Raw genomic sequence first — 24,290 nt, 5'->3', positions numbered from 1 at the left:
AAGATGCCCACCCGACGAACTACCACCACCACCGCGGAAACTTCTTCGACGCGACACGATTATCGGCCACACGGTTTTCGCCCGATTATCTCTCGCCTCGAAGTTCGAATTCCACGCGTGGATTACCGCGTAGTGGATTGCCGTGTACAATTGCGATTCTTTTCTTCAGGCACGATTGAACGAAGAGATCTTTGCTCGCCGAGCAGCAGTAGAGGAACAGTAGAGGAGTTTTTGCAAACGTGACAAACTCCGCGTTGAAAAGAAACAACAAACTGGGCTGGGTTGGGCTGAGAGGAAAATTCCTACGGAGAAGGGAGGGGGAAAAAAAAAGGATAGAGAGGAAGCTCGAGGTGGACGAAAACGCGAAGCGAGAGCCTCGCGGGGCTTGGTTCCTCTTCGGCCGCTGCCTTCTCCCCCTCCTCCTCTTTCTCCTCGCCGTCGCGAAACCGCAGGAAGGGCCCAAAGTTTCGCGAGATAACGATCGAAGGCTGAAATATGCACCACGCCAATTTGCCGATCAAAATTATTATTAAGAGGTACCTCTCTCTGGCGGGAAGAGGAGGAGAGGAGGTCGGGGAGATGAAACGCCCTACCACGTACAGGCGGCGGCTCCTTCTCGTTTTGCGCCGTCAGGCTGTAATATTCGATGTGCGAAAATCGGGGAAAAAGCCGGGGAACATGGTCGAGGAGAAGGAGAAGGAAGCACGAACGTTCCTCCCCCCCCATCTTCTTTCTATCACTATCCATATATATATATATATACATATATCCCTGGTGAAATATATCGCGTAAACCTCGAGGAAGAAAGTTGGACCGAGAGGACGACGCTGGGGAGAAACGGAGAAGGCGTAGTAAAGAAGAAGAAGAAGAAGAAGAAGAAGAAGGAGTCGAACAGAGGAAGGAAGGAAGGAAGGAAAAGGGGTGCATTCGAAGCAGTAAGAAGAAGCGAGATACTGGAGGCTAAGCCTGTAATCACGAGATTGCCAGGAGCTACTGCAGCCGATTGTTATCTCGTATCTACACCCACCACTTTATCGCCGGCCATCTTATTATCCTGGACATATTGACGTCACGCACGTACACCAAGGAGGATACCCTCCTAACCTTCCCATCCCTGTCGAGGGGTGAAACAACGACGAAAGGCCTTAACTTCCAAGACCTGGCTGCTCCTCTCTGCCCGACGGCAGAGACCATCGCACGCGCGTCTTCCTGCCCCCTTTTCCTCGATTTAACCCCTTTGCACTCGTGTGTCGCCATTGGTGGTAATGCAAATATAAATATAATCACATTCTCTCTTGTTACTCGATCGGTATAACCTTCTTCCTCGAGTATCACCGCTGCCTATTATGTATATATTCCACGGTTAACCAATTGTCACGGGGATGGCTAGTTACAAATCCGTGCGTCACGCTCCCCCCGTCACGATCGTGTCCTCGATCAAGAAACGAGGGACGATACGAATTCCAACGACGATCGATGCGCGGTTTTTTTTTAGATAAAACCCTCCTATCTTACCGATTTTTTAAACCACACTTATATTCCGCATTACATTCGAGAAGAAGCCAAAAGTTTCAGCTAAGACAAGATTCCAATAAGATCTCGTTCGAACCTTCCTCGAAAATTCCTTCCTCGACGCGTGAAAGCATAGGACGAAAGGGAGGCATATTTACAACGGCACTCGAGGTAGTTGGCTGGAAGCCACGAAAGTATCGGGGTCGTAAGGATCGGGAAGCACGCGTGCGTTAATAACGTGGATCGTTTCACGGGACTTCCGCGAGTCGACTTCGCTCGCTCGTTTCGACGTTAACACGCGTTAAGCTGCGCCCGCAAGACACGGACGGATCGTAAAAACGATTAGATTCCGATCTGTCTGGCGCGATGCATGATACCCCGGCGAAGTTAGTTTTTCGAAGTACACTCCGCAGACCGATTATTTAAAGATAGCATCTCGTCGTTTGCCGCATCCTCCTCCTCCTCCTTTCTTCTTTTTTTCGAATAAACCACGTCGACTACGTAATGTACATAATATACGAAAGCACACGATACGTATATAGGTTTCTCGATACTTTTCTCGAGATGGATAAATAGGATGGATTTCTAGGAAAGAAAGAGACTTCGTTTCGAGACGAAGGGGGAAGGACGCACGAGGGGGACACGACCGTCGTAAGGCTCTCTGGTGCGTGGGTGGACAGAGTGGCCGTACACGATGCAGGGCAGGCGGGCGACGACGAGCGACACCGTCGAATCGATCATCTCTTTTCAGTCGATCGATTAAACTTCACGAATTTGCGGGGCGGGTTGATTAAAGGTTGGTGGCGAAACGCGGAATCGGGCGAGAAAGAAGAAAGAAGGAGCCGGGAATAAGAGGGAGGAAGGGGGGCGAGGGCGGGAAGAAGGAATTCACGAACTACAAAATGCAATTATCGGCATTTGTCCGCGGGGTATCACGATCCATCGAGGCTGTACCTGCCTTCGAGTGGGTGGCGAAGCTTCTGTACCGGGTGTGTAACCTATGAAGCCTGCCATCTCCTCCGAGATCGGACGAGTTTTCGTCGCGTTTCCGCCTCGCGAAAAATTTGCCACAAATTTGTTTTTTAACACCTTCTTTGGGATGAAGCGTCGAGGATTCTTCGTTAAGGAAACTCGTCTGGTCGGAGTTGGGCCGCCGGCAATGACGACAAGTTCGTCAAGTTTTTGCAAGTGCGTTTTGGGGAAGGAAAGGTTGGAGAAATCGAGCTACCATCTAATAGCAACTAATTCGAGGCGAATCCACCCAGACGAGAATTATGGCGGCGAAAGAATTTAGGATTAATAATTTAGCGCGTCGCGAGAGCTGCATGCCTCGAGAGCATCCCTTCTATACACGGCGTCCGAAACTCGTTCGCGGAACTCGATCGTGGAACGAAAGGATATTTATCAAGGATGGTATCGAAAGGAAGGAAGGAATCTTTTCGCGCAACAGGTCTTCCACGCAACTTCTTCTCCTTCGTCTAACTTTGAACCGCCTTCGATATACGACCAAGGGAAGGGAATGTGTCTCGTCTCGTAACAACTTTCTTTTCGAAGAAATTTTCTATAATTTCGCCAATTCGAAAGAAGATATGCAACACGTTTCTTATGGCCGCGAGAAATGGAGGAATCGAGCGTTAACGAGATTTTTCGACGAGGGACACCCCGTATAGGAGGAGCAGCTTAGGTACGAAGCCCGGTAGCCCAGGGCCATAAGGTCGGCCCACCTCTACACCCTCGCCTCTACACACACGCGCGTTCAACGGAAAAAGGAGCAAGAGGAAGGATCGGCGGAGGAGAGGAGAGATAGAAGGAAGGAAGAGCGGGGTGGGCAGGTGAGAAAGAGAGGCAGAGGGAAGCCGAGATCGAGCACATGCGACTTGCAATGGGGTCTATACTTTACGGGCTCTGTATACGTGTGGTATCTGTATCTCTCAATTCTGACGCCACACGAAGGAGAAGATCGCGAGAGGAAAAGGGACGGAGGAAGAAGAAGAAGAAGAAGAAGAAGAAGAAGAAGAAGAAGAAGAAGAAGAAATCGGTCGGTAGGCGGAAAAAGAGAGAGAGAGAGAGAGAGGGGTCCCTGTGTCGGAGCTGACTCCGTAATTTTCTAATTATATACTCCAAAATAATTGGTTATTATCCCCCTGGCGTACGCGGCTGTGTGTGTGTGTGTGTACGAGATGCCGCGCAGGATCGCGAATCCAACCAATGGCTCGAGCCTAAAGGGAATCACGAGCCTTCTCCTTCTCTTCTTCTTCTTCTTCTTCTTCTTCTCGAATTTTTTCTTCCTCCTCTTCCTTCCTCCTTCGCTTTTCGATCGAACACGAACGAGAAACTCTTACTTCCTATTCCGCTCGTTCCTCCTCCTCCTCCTCCCTATCCTTCTTCCCGAGGGATAAAAATCAAAGGAGAGCCGGAGAGATGCAAGGTTTGGAAGGAAGGGCGCGCAATTAATCTCTCGAACTCGAGCGAGAATTTCGAGGAGGCTGCGCTCCTCGAGGAGGTAAAGAGGCGTCATCCCGGATGCAGAGAGCGAAGAGGAGGAGAGAGAGAGAGACAGATCCTCGACGATAAATTAGCGTCGAATTCATGAGTTTTCGTCGGTAGCAACGGTAGTCGTTCGAGGACAAAACGATAGTCATCTCCTTTCACGAAGGGTCGAAAAGATTCACGAGTAAGCGATGCCTCACCCTAATTTGCCGGGGCATAGGGGGTGGAGGAGGAGGGGACGAGGGCCAGGGGTATTAATAAAAACGCTGAGAAATAGCTCGCGCAATATCTGGAATCGGTTTTCCTGCGTTATCGATATTTTCTGCCGCGAGATTCGTGCGCCGCGATACGCCGCCACAGCCCCGAGACATTCCGTTTCCATCCATTAAATATGCGACCCGTGCCCATCCGCCCCGAGCGACTCCGATCCGGCGTTTACAAGCCGCGATCGCAAACATCGAATTTGCACCGATCTCGATTCGAAGAAGAAGGATCGACAAATCGGATCCGATTAAAATCGGAAAATTTGAATCGCGTGGAAAAGGAGAGGAGAGGAAGCGCTCGACTACTAACCCTCCTCCCCCTCTGACCCGTCTTTTTTGACCTTTGACGAGGCAGGGCGGGACGACGACGGTCGATCATCCTTCAAGAATCGGGAGGAGGAGGAAGAAACGGGGGGGTTTCGAACCGATGACATTGGTTCGCATTAGTGCGCGTTTGTTTACGTGTATCGGGGGATAGATCGGGATCGAACAGGGATCGACCGGCTAAATGGAAAAATTATGCTCGCCCCTTAAACCTCGTCCCTTAAAATTCATGAACATCTGGAGGAAAGATTCCCATCGTCGTTCAAACCGTTCCTATTCCCTTCTACTTAGTCTAACTGACTGTAACTCGTGATTCGCGAGGAAACAAAATCGTCCTCTCCAAAACGAAAATACGCAATGTATTGAGTCGATTCAAAAATCGATCCACTACTACGAGAAGAGTTTCGTATTCGAGGTCCAAACAACGTGGAACAAGAGAAGAGAGGGAGGGGGGGAAGAGAAGGAAAACGGAAGGAAGGCGTAATTTGAGGAAAGAAGGATAGGGGTGAAAAGTGGACGTGGTGTCGTGGCGGAAACCCGATGGTTGGAAATCAAAAGGGCCGTCGGCCGGTGTCGACGGGGTTGATGCATATGGAAGCGGCAACGCTCGTCTCTCTCTCTCTCTCTCTCTCTCTCTCTCTCTCTGTCAAAAGGTCGTCGAGTCGTTCGAGCGTCGAAAGGTTATCTCCTCCTCGTGGCGGACGCGCGGCCTGTGTCGGACATCGAGGTCGAGCCCCCTTTCCTCCCCCCCCCCCTCCTTTCCTAGAGACACGAAATGAAATTCAATCTTTGACTACCACGGATTTGCATACTTTCCCCGGTTCGAAAGCGGTGGCGACGCCGGCGACTGTCAACGCATAAACACGGCATTACCATAAAGGGGATCCATATCCCGGGCCGATTTTTCGGGGCGAGAACGCCGGTGGAGCGCGAGCGCCGGCCAATCCATTTCTCGGACACCCGTCCATCGATTCTCGTCCGCCGATCTCCCGATAAACGCCGCCACCCCGCTTCCCCCTTTTCATCGGTTGCTGGACGGGAGTGGTTCGCTCGCTTCCTCGAGCGAAAGAATTTCTGTTACCGCGATTCATACACTCGTCTCTCGAGGGAAACGGTAACGAGGATTGGGATATGAGGAAGAGAAGAAGGAGAGGAAGGAGGAGGAGGAGGAGGAATCGTGGGGTCGTCGTTCCAGCGGATGATGAAGTGGCCCTCTTGTTATCCCTAAATACCACGCGCGGCTCATGAGCAAACACCGACCGCGGCGAGACTGCCCGCCGGTTAACACCGTCGGTCCCTATGGGGCCCCATAAGACCCGCGCCTTAGGGGGGCCGGAGCCCCCACTGGCTTCTAGCACCCTTGTTCAACCCATTATAAACAAGGCCTGTCCGGACCCCAATGCATTATCCCGATATTCGTCCGCTTCAGCGCCGGACACCAGCGCCACTCCTATCCCGTCCTCCTCTCTTCCTCGCGTTTCCACCTTTTTCTCGTACCACCAAAACTCTCTAATACCAAATCTCTCTATGGCTTAACAGCTTGTTGAATCGAATCGATCGGGATGGCTCGCGACCCTCGCGTCCACCTACCACCGCTTCAACCGCTTCTTGATTAAATACCGTACTAATTAAATAATTTATTATCGGTGGGATACAACACACCCACGCCCAGCTGATAAACGACGCCACGTGACGGGGCCAGGAATGCCCGCCCGGGATGGCCGTCGCGAGGAAAAAGAAAGTATCATCGACCGTGAAATTAATCCTCCGGCGAACGGTCCACGTCGGAAATCTCTCGTGGAGAAGAACTCTTTCCTCCCGGAGGAAACCGTGTGCCCAGGCCTAATAACGTCTAATCGTTCCCTCCTCGAATCATCCTACGGAGATCCTATTCTCAACAAGCTTTTCTTCCCAACCAGATGCCCGCGAGATGTCACCGCGCCTCTATCTTTCTTCCAAGAGGAAGAAACGCCCGTTCAAAAGAAGCGCTCGAAGCGATCCACGAAGGAAAATGGTTTTTTTCGTACATATATAAAAAGGAAATCCTTTCAGATGTCTCCGCTCAGAAAGTCTCTGTTTGGAAGGATCCTGGTCGATGTACCGGAGGGATAATAATCTCCTTCTATTTTCTCGTCCTCGTCCAAAATCGCAATAAGCTGCGTCACTTACCGGACGATGAATTAACAGTCGGGGTGGGCGAGCGAAGGGCGAAAAAGAGACGTCTCCGGAGTGAATCGTTTCCGGTTACCCCTACGTATTACCGAGCCATTACTCGTTCGCGGCCGATCCAACCCCTCAGCGATGCTCGCCCCCGAAGAGACATCAGGGGTTCCCAACGAGGAACCGCTTCGATCAGTCGCCATTTCTTCCGCAAACTCGGCCGAGATCAACTTTTAACCTTTCTAACCTCTTAACAACGTTCGTCGCCCGGTTGAGTTTCTCACAAAGTGGGACCCAAATGTCCAGAACGTAAACGGAGCGATAAACCGAAGTAGTTTTAACATTTTTATTTTGCTTATATTTTAAAAATAAAATTTTAATATATATTCTGATCGTTTAGTATGATTTTCAATCAATTGTTCTCTATTCCTTTGCTCGCTGCTTCGTCCGTTTCCAAAGTCTATCTTATGTATTCCGAATATAAAGTGTCTAATTGGGTGTTCAACTTCGATTCAGTAACGATGTCATCGATGGATATTCGTGACACCCTCGTGTTGTTACGGTATAATTTTCAAATCTTGTGATTCCAACGTATACTTCGTATTTATATTTCGGTGCTCATTCCATTAAATTTCTTTGAAAAGTTTCGCTTTGCCGTGTACACGACACGTTAGGTTGCACTCGTATGTCGCATTAGTAAATATAAATACGAATGCAAAGGTTTATTAAAATCTGATTATTTCTCGACTAAGGGTTTAGAAACGATGCGTTTTTTTTCGAAATTTTCGTCCCGAAAAACGCGGTTCACGGAGTCGATCGTTAGGAATATGGAAATGCTGGATGAAAACGATCCGTGTCTCTGCTTGGGACCGGATCGGAAAACTGGATCGTTGGAACGGTGGTGGCGACACAATGGGAAGGGCACGTGGATCCCCAGGAAGTTTAGCGTGGAGGATAATCTCCGACCCCCGGCTTCCGCCCCTCTTCCTTTCTCTCGACGACGATCGAGCGGGAACAACACGAAAAGAGGAGCTGGATGCCGCGTAATTTACGATTCGTCGTTCCGTCTCGATGGCTCGAGACGTATCCACCCCCGAAACCGTTCCTCGTCGCCACGCTTCCTCGGGAGTCGGCTATCTCGCGATTTCGTAAACGCGGTTGACGAAAGAAAAAAAAAAAAAAAGAAAACACGAAGCACGTTGTTTCTACTCGTCGATCGGAGAGACGAGCTAATGGGAAAGGAACTAGAGAATTGGGGTGGAGAAATATTTTCCATCGGGTTTTTCGGTCGGGACAAAAACGAAGAGAGAGAGAGAGAGAGAGAGAGAGAGAGGTTTTTCGACAATGGTCGAAAGCGATCCTGTTTCGGCCGGCCATTGTGACGAAACCAGAGCTGCCTCGAGGGACAAATTTCACCCCTAAAAACGCGCGAATAAAGGATAAAGGCCGGGAAATTAGCCGAGTGAAAGCGGCATAAATCAAAATATTAGAAAACAGCCGCGAGAATGGCATGAGTCGAGGTGGTGTCGGTGGTTGAAGGATTTATGGGGTTTGGTATGTGTGTGTGTGTGTGTGTGTGTATATATATGTATGTATGTATATTATACGCCACGCCACGGGTTGAAAACTCAGGGCGTTCCCTGTCGCTTCGCCTCCCCCCTCCCGTCCCACCCCCATCAGGAGGGCTTTTCCTTCCTTTATCTCGATCCGACGCGGATCAGGGCGACTTTTGTTTAAAACATGATCTATCGCTTAAATAGCTGAAAGTGGACAATTTATGGCCGTGCCGAGAGAGAGGCCAACAAACGCCGCAAAGGCGCGGTGGACGCGCGAATAGAAACGGCGGAGGTGGAGGCGTCTTTTTTCCTTTTTTCCGACGCGCAGGTGAACCTCTCACGGCTTTCCCTCTCCATCCAACTCGAAATTTGACGCGTCCTTTTCCCCTTTTTTTTTTTTTTTTTAACATCTCGACGCCGGTTTCGAAAGAATTTTGAATGAACAACGCGATATTTCCGCGTGCAACAAATTAGAAAAGAGGAGCGAAAGGAAAGGAAAATTTCGGCCATCCTTTTCGCGATGGTCGGCTCTCCCGATGCCACGAGAGATTTGTACGGCCGATACTCGAATCGAACGCGGCATCCACCGACCGTTTCTTTTCCTCGACTTTTCCTCGAACGGATGCACTTTAGATGGACGTGTTGATAATTCCCATCGGGCGAACGCGGGCAGGGGATTTGTACGCGTGTGTACGTGACGCGGGGCGAAAAAAAACTATATAGATTGTTCTCCACGAGCGAAATTTGTGGATGAAAAATTCGAGAGAGAAGAAAGGGAGAAAGAGGAAGAGAAGAAATCGAGGAAAGCGACGAGTTTTTTTTTTTTTTTTTGTACGTCCTTCGACCGTAAAATCGTAAAATCTCGTATCGTTCATCCTTACGTAAAGGTGGCAACGACGAATAATATCGGCGTACAGCCAAGATAAGCTTAGCCACGCATTTCGATACCTACTAATATGCGAGGCAAACGGTTGAATAATGTATGTATTTCGGTGTTATCTATGTGGTAGCGACGTGTCGATATCGAGCCGACTCCTCGGCTGACTCTTGCTTCCGATAACGAGAGGTCTCGCCAGGCCAACAAACGGAACCAAGGGGCAAGGGGGCGTGGGGAGCGGGAGGGGGGAAAAAAAATCGTGGCCAACGTTTTCGTTAATGCATTTATGTATCCACCTCGATCGGATACCGCGATATCCTCTCTCTCTCTCTCTCCCCTCCCTCTCGAAGCAACCTCGTTCGAAAAATCGCGCGGTCGAACGTCGTCGTCTCGCGTCGTTTTATCGTTCGCTTCCACGCTTTTCCTCGCCTCCATCCCCCTCCGTCCTCGGATGGAAAAAGAAAAACCGGCCGACATTCGATTATATTCGTTCGATTCGTATCTCGAGATTCTCTGTTCGACCATCTCGACGGAAAGAAGATTCAGAAGTAACAGGAGGGAGGGGGAGGAAGAGGAGAAATATCAGATTCAGATATAAGAAATTGTCGATTGCAACAGGAGGAGGAAAGAAAAAGAACGTCTCTCCCCGCGTTTTTTTTCGAGGGACGTTTTTCACTTTTCCCCTGCGTAAACGTTTCCATTTTTCACGGGGGAGGGGGTGTTGCTGGTCGGCCACCTCGGGGGACGTTCCCTCCTCCCCCTCCTCCCTTCTCTTCTTACCTGAAACGGTTGTTTGCGAGCGGATGGTAACGAGCAACAGGAGCAGGTTGACAGGTTGCTTTCCGGTACCGGGAAGAAGAAGAAGAAGAAGAAGAAGAAGAAGAGAAGAAGCAAGAACCGGTGCGGAACGACCAGTCAGGATGTTTTCTTTTTTTTTTTTTTTTTTCTCCTTTCTTTTTTCCCTCTCCTACCCCTCCACGCCAAGGATTATCTGATCCTTGCTCTCATCGCCGAAAGAACAAAACGCGACGCGACCTATCTGCTCACGATCGCCCAACCTGCTACATGATCTACGCGCCGCTCCCGTTATCTCGCGGCGATCGAGGATACTTACTTCGAGGTAGCCTGAAAAAACGATCCCTACCTCGAGATCTTGCAACCTCGACCAATCACGCCCTCGCCCCCGAAACCTAACGCCACGGATAAATGTTTACCACCGAGATCCCGTGTTCTACAACCTGTACACACCCCTCACGTTAATCGGCCACCCCCTATTTTCCGAGATCACGTTCGTGATTGCGTTACGTTACGTTTCGGAAAAGTCGCCTTCTTCTTCTTCTTCTTCTTCTTCCATCCGCAACTAGAAAAGGAGGAAGGAACCCGTCTAGACGAAATTTTCCCGACTATTTTCAACGACCGATCGTTTTCGAATCGATCGGGGAGAGATTCTCTCGGGTGTTTGACCGGCGCAAAGTTAAGTTTAAAGAAGGAGAGGAGAGGGATGAGAAATTTTTACGACGCAAAATTTGATTCTCTGTTCTGAAGAAATCTGCTCGAAGGGGAAAACATTGGCTGTGACAATGTGGAGGATAGTGTGCAGAGTCAAGGAAAATGCGATCGATTCGAAACCGTGAAACGAGGGGCGATTCCATGGAAATAGAGTTGCCGGTAGGCGAAGGAAGAAGGTTCGAGGAGGATTGGAGAGAGAGAGAGAGAGAGAGGTTCAGGTAGATGCTAATGGGCGCCCATTGTTTTTTCTCCTCTGTTTTCCTCTGGACCTGCATTGTTCTTGCAACGTCCGGGGTCCTGGGCTGCTCATCAGTTAACATTGTCCGCGCATTAGATCGGCCTTGTTCGAAATTCGAGTTGCGGTCGCGCGACCTCCTCCATTCTGCGAAGAACGGCGAGGAGGAGAGCAGGAGGAGGAAGAAGAATAGACGAGAGGGGACAAAAGTGTGGAGAAACTCGGTGTAAACGAGCGTTTCGTGGTGGCGAATGCATCGAGAACCAGTGCTTAATACACGAGACTACGAGATACTTTCTTGTTTGTTACAAGCCTCCCTCTCTCTCTCTCTCTCTCGTCCTGTCTTGTGCTGCCCGGCCGACCCGAACGCGCAAAGCAAACAAGGGTTCCTTTTCATCGAAACGGGGAAACGTGGCGAACCTGTTAAACATCCCTTCGAATACCAGCCGATTCTTCCGCTTCTGGCAACCGATTGTTCCCGAATTGGGACGAAATTTTTGGTCAATGTCCAATTAACCTCTCTAACCTACCCTTTCGATAATGGCGTCCTCGTATATTAAATAAACAATTGCTGTCAACCAGCAAATTTTTCTTCTGCACGAAATGTAACGTTTTCATTTGACAGAAAAACAAAAATTGTTTTTTTTTTTTTTTTTTTTTTTGATCACCTTCAAAAAGTTATATATATTAGTCAATGACTAAACTGTATTTTGGTGGGATAAAATCTTTTCGAATTTTTGGGGATATTTTACACAACAATGTAACGATATTGCTCATAGCAAAGCCATGATTTTTTTCTTCTTTCTTTCCAGGATTAAATAATTTTTGCTTTTAAGCGTCGATTGGAAAATAAGGGGAGAGCATCCTTTTCCAAGGAAGGAAATTTCAAGATTGTCGAATAAACGCGATCATCTTGCAGGGGTTGGATGGAGGTTTCCAAGATCGAAGAGGAACTCGCGAGGAGAGTAAATGGACGGTAGGAGTACGTGGTGGAGTACATTTTCGAGCTCGATGATTTATCATCCGAGGATGGATCGAGGATGGCTAGAAAAGTTGTGGTGGATCCGGCCATGGGGGCCTAGCCTCCATCCTCCAGTGAAGGAACGCGAAATAGAGAGAGAGAGAGGAGAGACGTCGAGAGGGAATCGAGCGAGTTGGTCGGGGCCCAACCCTCATTACCACGCCCCCAAACTTCCTAGTCATTATCTGGTGGTTCCAATAGCGAGATCGAATTTCATCACGGATTCCAGAACGGGCATTCCACCTTGATAATTAGTCTCTCTCTCCCCCCTCCCCTCTCCCACGAATGCCTCGCGCGCAATCTTTCCCTCCAATTCCTCGTTTCTCTTCTTTTTCCAGCGAATTTGGCGACTCGAATCGATCGAATCGAATCGGATCGATCGAGATCGAGAGATCGGAAGAATATTCGAACGAAAGAAATTCGGGAGGAATCGGCGATCGAACGGGGAGAGGGGGAGCAATGCAACCGCCAGCTTTCTTTCGTTTGTTTGTTTTTTGTTTTTTTTCGAGAGAAGAGAAGAAAGTGAAAACGAAACGGTACCGAAAGACGCGGGACAAAAGCGTCGGGAGGGGCGAAGCGAATAACTGGACGGTTCCACTTGGGGGCTGAATGTAAATAATTAAACAGGTCCGGCGAAAACAAATATATCGTTTCGCGCAGTGTGATAGATGATGTTGCTTATTCAGCGTCCCGGTTGAGGAGAAAGGTGTGGTGGACGGGGAGAAAGAGAAAGATGGCGGGGGCCGAAGGGATAGGAGAAGAAGAGGAGATGTTCGGGGTCTCGGTAGGCTTTTAGGACCGAGTTAGCTGGACCGAGGAGAGGGTTCAAGGGCGTGCTGGACGTTTCGAGGGAAGGATGGCGAGGCAATTAGGGGGCTCAGCAGGGTGCCAAAATCTTTGCCCTTTTCTTCTTCGTTCAACCTCCTCCTACGCCTCTGCGCTCCCGCTTCTCCATCTCTCTCCTCCCTTTTCGCATCCCTCCTCCGCCGTTCGCTCACTCCCTTTCTCTCCTGTTGCCTCTCCACTCTTTTTCTTTCTTCTCTTCTCTTTTAATTCCAATCGATCTCGATGCGTTTTTCTTTCTCGTTTCGTCCGAATCAGGAAAGGGCTCTCCTCCGCTCATCCCTCGATCCAACGGAAAACGCCCTTTCGTGTCTACACCCTGATATTAACGTAACGTATCGATGCCGTTAAAACGAGACCGCTAACGTTTTGGAATTCTTTTCAAATGTATTACGTTCCAAACGCTGGAAATATTTCAACGGGTAGCGTCGTGTTCGGGAATTTTTAAACAACTGTTATCCGTCGTTAAGATTTTCGATACGATAATAAACTACTATTACCAATTTTACGTCGTCAAAATTACAAATTCCCTAACATTATACGTATTTATTATACCTGTTTCAATACCTGTAATCTTGACAACTTTTAATTGCAATTCAATCTACCGTGCGATACTAGCGCTCCTAACCATCTTTTCGACAAGTATTGTCAAAAGTCGATAAAACAGAATTTCAACGGTCACTACCATTGGCAATGTCAAGAGCTACTATACCTACGTAAGTAATACCGACATACACGAGTTTCAAGAGAAACAAAATGTTCTAAGATACCGACTTCAAAAGATAAATGTTACGTTTTCTAGTAGTTCTAGTTTGAAGCACCTAAAACACGATTTCCTCGATTGAAATGCTGAAAAGAAAAAAAGGACAAAAAAAAAAATAGCCAAGCTATCAAAATATAACCATCATCCATCGTTCAATGTATATCCGAATAAATTGTGAATGCAATATTTGTTCTATCACGCAACATCAATATACTAAGCGATATATATAAATATCGCAACACTAATTTTTAAAATTTGAATAAAAAAAAAAATAAATATAAAATAATTTAAAAAAAAAAACGCGAGATTTGTTAAACGCAATTCTAATTAAACCCGTATTAATCGATCGCAACACTAATAAAAAATCGCAATGTTCACGATGATTAAATTCGATAGGCCAGCATGCAATTGACCAAAACAAAAATACTACGTATTACTAAAACGAGCACAGTGACAAAGTAATAACAATGGTTTCCCATTCTTTGGACCCGAAACAAGATCCAAAAGATGAGAAACCATTCGTTGCAGCCCTCTTCGCGACAATTTGTCGGGCCTCTTCGTTTTCTTTCTTCGGGCGCAATACCCGCTGAAACTTAAATCTAGGCTCGAGATTCGCTAATCGCAAAAAAAAAAAAAAAACTAACTCGCGAAAGCTTAGTGCGCATAGACGATCAACAATCGTAACGATATACATGCGCAGAATCTCGAGCACAACGTTCGTTTCGAAATATATTTCGCGATCGCGAAATTCGAAAAATCGATAAATAAAACCAGAAACAAATAATCATTGACAAATGATCATTCGTCTCAGCTTTACTCTCGATGTTTCAAATTATGTTTCCTGAAACAGATTGTCACGCGAAAACGCGCCTACCCGATCAGAGACTGTGACAATCTGCCCGGCCCTACCTACTTATAACTAAACAGACACACCAGAAGTATACTACCTATCCTACCTAGGCCTATATTTAAAAAATTGCAAAACAAACATACCAACACATTCACTCAACGGTCACTCACGCATAACAGCCGGGCGCAAAAAAAACCTACACTAGAGAGAGCGTCCCGGGACGCCTCCGACACCCGAGCTTTGGCACACTACTCGCACACTCTAAGTTTACGTACCATTTTCCTGAAATCGATTGACGATGGCTAGCGATCATTGCGTGATTCGTGATAAAATCTCATAAATTATCTCGATTTCAATTGTTCTCTTATTTATAATCGAAAGAATTGTATATGTCTTCCAAAGGATACCAAATTTTGATATCATCGTTATAATTTAAAGATAATAGTAAAATAAATAATAATTCGATTGATAATTACAAATGGAATGATAAAAACGACGCAATTCCACAACCTAACACACACACACATACACAATGTGGAAAATACGTCGTGCACGATACACTAGCAAATCGTCAATCGCTGAAAAATTATTATAAACTTATAAACTATGATCATCATGCCCCCATCGCCTTTCTCTCACTCAAGTAGCACCTGGGCACGTGAGAGAGATCTTGGCAATGGACATGGAAAGGATTAAACCTGAAAATCCTAAGCTAAAAAAGATATTAATGCATCTATTTTTTATCTAACGATCTAATATTCTTTAGTTATTTAATATTAAGTAATGAAAATTTTTTACAAAAAAGAATATAAATTTTTTAACGATAAATAAAATAAAATAATTGACATAAATTAAATATTAATAAAAATATCCTTAGACGATCCCTTAATCAAAGCATATATTTGAAAAAATATCTCAAAAATATCTTAAATTGGTTGCTTTGATTCCGAAATCTATCTATCGCGAAAAGTGTCTTCTTGCACTTAAGATTTATTGAATAAAAGGAATAAATTATAATAATAATTTTCAAGATAATAATATGATTTTGAAAATATTAATGTGTTATTATTACAAAATTATTAACATTCAAAAACGCGATGCACAAGAAGACCTATCCTGAACTAATAAATAAAATGCAGAAAAAATACAAAATGGTTATTACTCACGGATATAATATACCCGTGGTCACTGTGCTCGCACAAAAATCTACGTATACAACCAGTCATTCGTGTCGATTCGGATCTTTTATCCTACGACATGATTGAATGACCAGAGGAACAAAAATGCATGCGACTCACCATTAGATGAAAGGAGAACGTTGCCATCGATATTAGCATGGTCATTAAGAAGTCATTAAAATGTGTAAAATATCTGTAACAAAACATAGAATCATAATTGAAAATACAAGATTAATTATTTAAAAAAATTAGAATAAAGAAAAATTTCTAACAAAGATAAATATAATAATATAAAGATAATTACCTCTTCGTATGATGGATGATCGTTCTATTCTTTTTTCGAAACACTGAATCGAATATGTATGAAAACGAATATTTAAAAAAGAAAAAAATAAATAAAAGATTATTAACACGCCCGTTTAAATTATAATCGATGAACAAACACTGAGTCTATTTTCGCGAAAAAGTATTATAATTCATTATTACGAAGCAAACACTAACTCTAACGATCGCATTGCGCGTGATCACAAAATATCAAATTTTATTGCGTCTCCATAGCGTCCATATTGGAATTTTTCCCGCCTTCAAAGTTACACTTGATCAGTTAATAACCTGTATAAAAAAATCAAAATTTTCAAATAAACATTCAAAAATGAATAGAATTCATAGATTATATTGAAATAAAACAACAATCAAGCACAAATTTCATTTTAAAAAGTCATAATATGAGCTACACTGTTGGTATGCTACAATTCTAACCGTCAAATAAACGAATAAAGAAAAAAAGAATAATTTAGCTATTAAAGAATTATCCAATTATAAAAAGAAATGCGTATTAAATAAATATATAAACGACAAAGATTAATCATGTATTTACCAATAAAATACATATTAGAGCACAAATAAACACATTTCAAGGAAAAATGACACGTCTAAACACTACAATTATCGAAACTATAATGAGACCTCGCGTCGCGATTTCGATTATCGAATTGAGAAGAGGGATATGCAGATCTCGATAATAATCAAATATATCGACAAATCGAAATATGTTGAGCATTGCACGATGCAAATACAATTTTCCAAAATTAATTATTAAACAATGTTTCTAATCGTTCGAGCATAACATAAACGAAAGAGAGATAAATATATAAACAAAACAAAAAGATATATTTAGAAACACGTATCGTAACATCGTAATTTAATTTTACGATGAAATAGTGATTGTGATTAAATAAATACTATATATTTGTTTTAATATGAATAAATAAACAATAAATCTATTCTAAATACATCTACTATTATGTGAAAAAAAATAAAATATTACCTGATATACAGAAAAATCATCGATTATATCGTAATCGATAAATCGTAATACTTCTTCGACGTCAACTCGGCAATCAAACGATAATATCTGAACAAAATAAAAATCAGAACAATGAAACAAATGAAAAAAAATGTAAAAAGTTAATCAATAACTAAACTGAAATTCTGATTGAAAGACAATACAAGCTACCGGTAACCTCACAATCAAATAAATGATCGAAGACAAAGACACAAAGTAATTTCAATGTTACAACGTCTAACAGATTATTAAATAAACGAAACTAATAGTAATCTATGAATTTGATAATAATATACGAATAAAATTAACTTACTACGCAGTCGAGGTTACGCAAATTCAGCCGGCGATACATCCTGTCGCGATGATTTTCGAGAGAAGAATGACGCCACACGCCACAGATTCGCCTAGGACGTTTCTAATTGGTTGACAAACAATATATTTAAACGTTAAATTTTCGATTTTATTTCGATATTAAAATTCATATTTACGATTCTAATAAAATAAGAATAGAATATTCTGATAAAATATGAAAATAAAATTTTTAAAATATATCAAATTTTGAAATATTTAAAATGAAAATATAAAAAATATGAAATGTCGAATCAATATCGAAAAATTAACTAAAAATGTAAAATTAAAATTGGAATAGAACGAAAATTGAATGAAAAATAATAATAAAAATAAGAATTAAAATCGAAACTTATAATTATCGTATACAATAATTCTTAAATTACGAAATAAATAATGAACGAAATATATATTTCTTATAAATAAAAATTAAAATTCGTGATCATTATACTTATTATATTATATTTAAGAAATAAATTAATCATTCGTGTTAAAAAACATGTGATTACCATTGATAGGTAACACAATGGCACAATAACACAATGACACATAAGTTTTTTTTATATAATAATAAAATGTATCGATACTTACGAATAAAATTTGCAAAATTTTCATTGTCAGACTAGCGAATAAATGTTTAAACGCGAAAATTCACACACGATTTTAAATTATATATGGAATCGAAATTATATACGTGTAGTCGGTACGACGTTCGAAGCAAAACTGACTTAACCTTTCCTCGATCGATAAACAATTCGGTAGGCAAAATCAAATGTCGCAGATATAAATAAAATTGTATCGATTAAATTTTCAAATTTAAACGATAAGATAATTTTAGATTTTAGATTTTATTAAACAAATAAAATTTTTAATGCAAATTTGGAAATATTTTACATATAATTATATATATATGTATATACATAATGGGAAATAGTAAATGTAAACAGAATAATAGAATCACAATTAATTATAAATCGATAATTTTACAATCTTTATTTTTTTCCTAAACAAATTTAAACTTTAATCTTTTTTCAAGAAAAAAGAAAATAAATACAGAAATACAATATTTATGAATAAAAATTATCTTAACTATTATATATTGATTAAAAAACGATATTACTATACGTACTATATAAAGTTACATCGATATATCTAGGTATAAGAAAAACTCTTTCTCTTTACGTTTCCTTGGCAACGGTTGTACACAAGTAAATTGCCTTTGAATTCACTCTGAATTTGTGATCAATCTAGACTAAAGATCTCGGCATTGAATTTTTTGTGAAGAAAAAAAAAAAAGCTGTTTTAATGCAATAATAACTTGCTGAAACAAAACTACGGAAAAAAGAGAATGGCTGTCAGAACGGATACGTGTCGAATGTGTAATCGTGGAGTTCAATCTTACAAAATACCGGTCGGAGATGGCGATAAAAAGGAGACATACACATTCGTCAAGAGTCCAAGAGCAATTTTGCATATTCAAAAAAAATATAGGAATCCACCCATGTAAGTTCTCAAAAAAAAAAAAAAAAAACCTACGTATTTGTAAAAAAACCTATAAGAATTAATTAGAAAAATCATTAGTTGAAAAATCATGGACAAGCGTGAAAAAAAAAATAAAATTCTTTTCCTTTATTATTTCATTAAATTAGATTTTTCAATTTCGTTCTATTCCCGCGGAAATTTTTTCCAATCTTCATCGTTCACTAAAACTAAAACTTATGAAATCTTTATGCCATTACAAACTTCGTACCGCACGATTGCCTATATATTCACCCGTTATTATAGCTGACTGTTACGTTTCGTCAATCAATTTTAAACCTCACGCCTCACGCTTTCGACTGAGCTTGAGAAACTTAACTTATATATACTTTTAACGGCACGGATTTATACATAATTCAAGAGAAACAACCTGGGTAACTAACTTTTACGCTCAAAGACTGTATGGAATTTTTGCAGCACGTTAATAATTTTCATCACGAGAGAAAAAAAAAAAACGACGCAGAGACATTTTGTGCACAGGATTTTTCCTCGAGGATGGCCGCGTTATAAAAAAAAAAAAGGAGCAAGCGGTCAAGCACTCTTGCAGTATCGTAAAACAGAGTTGGAATGGAATTGCAACGCAATCGATCCTGCGAAACGTGTCGGCGGAAAGAGAGGAAGCTTGAATTCTAAATTCTGGAGCGTCCGTTTCGAAACGGATGCGATGATAAAGCGGGGCGAGGACAAGGCGACCTCACCTTGAACAGGGTTCGCGGAAGAGGTTGAGGACAAATTCTGCTCTTGCAATTGAATCGAGCACACCACGAGCGTAAGCATAATAGACGTGGTCATAGTTACCACCGATTTCGTGCCCCTTTAACATGACTTAGGCATGCGCAAAGTTCACGGTGGTCAGCGTTATTGAGTGGCCGCCGAGTAAAAATATATGTGTAGCACGTCTGCGGCATATGTCGGTCGATTCTAAGGACATTGTCCAGTCTGTGAACTCGCTCGCGCGATAGCCCTGTTGGCAATACCGCTCTCTCTTCCACTTTCGAAGAAGTGGAAAGGCGCGAAGTGAAATCGGTGAAATTGGAAAATGATAAATTCGGAATCGTGAAAGAATCATGCCGGCGGGGATTTCAGCGTTGGCGCCAACCGCCAACGGGGATCCGTTCGGCCTCGAGGGTGGAAAGGCCGCGTTCACGATCCTTCAGAAGGACGGGTTGGATACGAATCTGCCTCTCGTGGACGAGAGCGAGGACGAGACGAGGCGGAGATCGGATCCTGAGAGGAAGGCGAGGAGCGATCCGACGTTCGACCATCGAAGGCGAATCAGCAGATCGAACGATCATTTGGCCCGATCGAGGCTGCAACCGAATCCGTTGAGAAGGGAGTCGCGAAGCAGGAGTCAGGACAGTTGCCGTTCGGTGCCTGCTATCAAGCCCAGCATGACGCTGTCCACGGAGGATTTCACCGAGGTTCTGAACGCCAAGTTGAAGAAACTCGAGGAGCAGGAGAGGGAGAGGGAGGAGGAGCGCAAGGGCGCGAGGAAAGGTGAGGGGTTTCGCAGAAAGCCGTTCATCACCACGGTGAAGACTGGTGAGTTTCTGATGCCGCCTCCGGAAGTGGCTGCCCTCCTCGGTATCGCGTCGAACGACGAGGACACCGACAACTGCCCCCTGCGCTCCAAATTCAAATCGCTCGCCTCGCTTGCGAGGAAGCCGGAAGTCCGTCATAGCAGCCACATAGCCAGGTGTCCGACTGCCCTCAAGGCCACTGTCGACTTCACCCTCGGAATGATGAACGCGACGACCATGGCCGCCGCCTCCACGACCTTGGACGATCGAACGTCCAAGATCGCCAAGAGGAACGAGGCGACGTAAGTTTGTCCACCGGCGTTGGAAATCGACAAATAAAAATACTTGACCGATTGACGCTCATGGACAATTAATCGACGCTTGTTCATGATTCCTTTCAACTTGTATATAACTATGATAATAAAAATATATATAAAACGATATAACTTCTTTACAGCGACCAACGAATCCCTTTCGGGAATATCATGTTCGATCGTCGCGTTGTTCGTGGAAGCACTTTCGCCGCCGCTCCCGTTCTTGTAAGATTCTTTCGAAATTGAAAGTCCGTTTGTTCAGGAGGAATAAAATCGTCTCTATTTGTCTCAGATCGATGGCGAACGATCGATAGCCGCCAGGCAAGCGGAAGCCAGAAGGAGAAATTTGGCGAGGAAACGGGCCCAGGCATTGGCCACGAAAAGTTTGGTGGCCAGAGCCGGTTCGCCACCCCCTGTTCCCGGCCGAAAACACGAGCCGGTGCAAACGGAGATATACCTCGAGGAGGTGGCTATCCCCCAATATTTCCTCCTTTCTTTTTTTTTTTTTTTTAATTCTCGTATCAACTCGGTACTTGTGATTGAAATTACAGCTGTTCGAGAAACCGGACGAGGTCGAAGTTGCGACGCAAACCGATTATTTCTTGGACAAGCCGTTGACGCCGAAATATTGTCCGCAAAAGATTGGAGAAGACGTTTCCACCCAAATAGAGCCCGGTGACGTAAGCTCTTTCTTCAAATTTCTTTCTTCGTTGCACGGGAAGATTGGAGGATACGATATTTTTTCTTTCTCTAGCTATTCGACTTCGACTTCGAGGTGCAACCGATACTGGAGACGCTGGTTGGAAAAACGATAGAGCAGGCGTTGATGGAGGTTCTCGAGGAGGAAGAAATTGCCGCTTTGAAGGAGCAGCAAAGAAAGTTCTTGGAGTTGCGGGCCGCGGAAAAGGCGGAAACGCGAAGATTGGAGGAGCAGGAGAGAAGGCTGAGAGAGGAGAAGGTTGGATTAAAAATTTGGCGTCTCTCGATGTTTCCAACGGAATTGGAGAATAACATTTTTTTGACAGGATCAACGATTGAAACAATACGAAGACTCGATGATCGCTCAAAGGGAGACGGAGGAACGAATTGCAGCAGCTACCCTGTTAACGGGATACATAGCCGAACTTCTTCCAGCTGTTCTGGAAGGATTGAAAATGTCCGGTTTTCTATTGGACGAGATCAAGGCTGGTTCGTGAGCACGCAAGAACACTGCTACTTTTTGTGAATTAGTTAATCTGAAAGGTTTATTAATTTTTCGTTACTTACGCCCTTTTACCTCGTTAACTCGATAATTCGAAAGAAACCGTTATTATATACCCTTTACGTGTATATATATATATATATGTGTGTGTGTGTCTCGTTTTTCAATGTCGATCAATCGAATTAAATCCGATTAAGAAAACCTGCGATATTCGTTTTTCTCAGATGTCGAGGACGGTTTCATGCCTTGGTTGATGAGGGAGGTTAAGAAAGAGATAGGGCACATGGTTGAGAGCAGAGAGGTACTTATGGGTAAATATCCTTAATCCTTTAAATTATTCGCGGAAAAGGAGGAAAGTGAACACGTAATACGACAGAAGAAGAATGAAAGATGATTTCTTCACTCTTCTTACCTTCTTCCTGTTCTTCGAGATTTATGCGAACGAACAATGAAACATTTAATCCTAATCGCAATCCCTTTCGAAAATTGAATAGAAAGGAAGAAAAAGGGTTCACGAACGAACAACAATCGTAAGCCGAGCGAACGAATAGATACGAATCCATAAATAATATTTCTCGCGAACCGTTGCCGCATAATAATAAATCCTTCTGTGAATTTTCCCCGCAACACGCCCGTTTATCCTATATTTTCAGAGATAATCAGGGAAATTTTGGAGAATCGGGCGGAAACGTACAAAAAGCTTGGCGAGGAATACGATGCGTCTAGGAAAAAACCGGTGACGGATACTTTAGAGGACGGAGGGATCGATCCAAACTTCATTAATTACGAGCCGCTTGTCATCGAGGGACAGGACGTTTAGCCAGCCAAATTATTCGGCCTTGTACGTTGAAAATTGAGAGAAGAAAGGGGAAAACAATTTTTATCACAGGTTTATCAACGACACCACTGATCAAATCGTCGCCTCGTCGAATTTTTTTTTTTTTTCTTTTCCGTTCTCCTCCTATTTTTTTCACCTCTCGGTTTACCGAAGCTTTTCGATTCTCGTTGATCTACGAAAGGAGAAACGAGCGTATCATAGTTAGCTTTCGGATTTAGGGACACCTTCACCAGCACCCAGCCAATCCCTATCCCAGTGGCTTCTACATTAAGCAGTGTACACAGCTGCGAAACAAATCCATCTCCTCCGGTTGCGCCCCGTGACAGGTCGCCACCGCCGCGTTTTCGATCCCCATAGCAAACATCGACCACCACCGCCGCACAAAAATTCATTAAAAATTAATCATCCGTTTCCTAACGATTCGTTCTAAAATAAGAACTTGTTCTTCAGGTTTATCCCGGGCGAAGAAGAAGAAGGGAGATTGATCGATTGAAAATTTAAGGAAGCGAAACTTAAGAGAGAGGCGCGAAAGATTTGTAATAATTAATAACTGATAATTTCACGAGAAAAATAATTCAAATTGATGCAAATAAACGAAACGTTTAATATCTATGAGTGAGTGTTCTTTTTAATTATCTCTCTCTCTCTCTCCTTTTTCTTTTTTTTTTTTTTTTGCAGTTCAACAATCTTCTCTCGCACAATTTGTGAGAACGAAGTGGTATAGATTTTTATCTCTTACACAGCTGTAGAGACAAACGTTAAGTCGAAAATACGAAGGTCGCTAAAACGATCGGGCGTAATTTCACTTCTCCTCCCGTCTGTTGTTCCGGATTACAAAGCCAAACAGGGAAGAATTCGAATAAACTTGCTTCCTCCTCGTATGTGTGCATTGAGCTCGAATCTTTAACATTTGGAAAAATTTGTTAATGAAATTTAGAAAGATGTTGAAAAGACGAAAAAAAAAAAAAGAAAAATTATAAAATCGAGTTACAATATATAGAGGTAATTATGCAAAAATTCTTCGAACAGTGAATAATAGAATGGTAAAAATAAAAGGAGAAATTCTAAAGTGTCCGTTATTATTATGAATAACGTTTCTAAGCAAAGAAAGATAAGGCTGACAATTATGACTGGCGCCACTAAGCACCTGTACCGTACAATTTCCTTACAGTTCTTAAATTTACAATCGGATCCTTGCTTACCTGCTTTTCGAAAAAAAAGACAGAGAATAAGGATGAAAATTCCTCACACGAAAATCTCGTCGTTATAATTTATACCATATTGCATTCATCCTCGTTGGAGGAGAGAAGGAGAAACAAAGAAACGGAAAAATGGAATTAATAAAAAAAAGGATTTCGAATCGAAATCCTCCTCTTCGAAACGAGAGATAAGATTTCGTCGGTACACCGCGAGGGTAAAAAAAAAAAAACCTGTCGGGCTCGATCAGGATTAGATCGATAATAATAGGATGAGGTTTCACGGTGAATTGAGATCGGCACAGTTTTAAAAAGCCACCCACCCTCTTAAACCGCGCACCCCTTTCCGAACCATGAACGACAAGGTGAGGAGGGGAGGCCATATTGTATTGGATTAAATTAAGCGGA

At 43.4% G+C, this 24,290-nt stretch overlaps 1 protein-coding gene and 1 long non-coding RNA gene across 4 annotated transcripts; both read left to right on the top strand.

Moving 5' to 3' along the window:
• The first annotated feature begins 16,625 nt into the window (after window positions 1-16,625).
• Window positions 16,626-17,709, top strand: LOC147656197 (uncharacterized). Its single transcript, XR_015294904.1, has 2 exons — window positions 16,626-17,142; window positions 17,247-17,709. It is a non-coding gene; the product is annotated as an uncharacterized LOC147656197 (long non-coding RNA).
• Window positions 17,710-19,746: 2,037 nt separating this feature from the next.
• Window positions 19,747-23,298, top strand: Rsph3 (Radial spoke head protein 3). 3 transcript variants are annotated; one of them, XR_015294902.1, is made up of 9 exons: window positions 19,747-20,635; window positions 20,791-20,872; window positions 20,940-21,113; window positions 21,199-21,327; window positions 21,402-21,605; window positions 21,673-21,835; window positions 22,073-22,159; window positions 22,502-22,737; window positions 23,137-23,298. XR_015294902.1 is itself a non-coding variant. In XM_031915836.2 (9 exons), the coding sequence occupies exons 1-8, from the start codon at window positions 19,881-19,883 to the stop codon at window positions 22,666-22,668; spliced, it is 1,761 nt and encodes a 586-aa protein (XP_031771696.1). In that variant the 5' UTR covers window positions 19,747-19,880; the 3' UTR covers window positions 22,669-22,689; window positions 23,137-23,298. The 3 variants fall into 3 exon arrangements, 1 of the variants encoding a protein (XP_031771696.1); XR_015294903.1 differs by having other exon boundaries at window positions 21,673-21,889; window positions 22,502-22,689; XM_031915836.2 differs by having other exon boundaries at window positions 22,502-22,689.
• The last annotated feature ends 992 nt before the right edge of the window (window positions 23,299-24,290 follow it).

The sequence above is a fragment of the Apis florea genome, unplaced genomic scaffold, assembly GCF_048593485.1.
Source record: "Apis florea isolate Af1SG1 unplaced genomic scaffold, ASM4859348v1 contig_3802_pilon, whole genome shotgun sequence".
Taxonomy (NCBI): Eukaryota; Metazoa; Arthropoda; class Insecta; order Hymenoptera; family Apidae; genus Apis; species Apis florea.
Note: the sequence above shows the minus strand (reverse complement) of the source record. Positions and strands in the feature narration are given on the sequence as shown.

What these genes read in the sequence shown, in the direction of transcription:
- Rsph3 (XM_031915836.2), top strand. Translation starts at nt 19,881, where the DNA reads ATGCCGGCGGGGATTTCAGCGTTGGCGCCAACCGCCAACGGGGATCCG. An exon ending in CCCAAATAGAGCCCGGTGAC is followed by an intron (nt 21,328 to 21,401) that starts GTAAGCTCTTTC and finishes TTCTTTCTCTAG; the next exon opens with CTATTCGACTTCGACTTCGA. An exon ending in ATTGGACGAGATCAAGGCTG is followed by an intron (nt 21,836 to 22,072) that starts GTTCGTGAGCAC and finishes CGTTTTTCTCAG; the next exon opens with ATGTCGAGGACGGTTTCATG.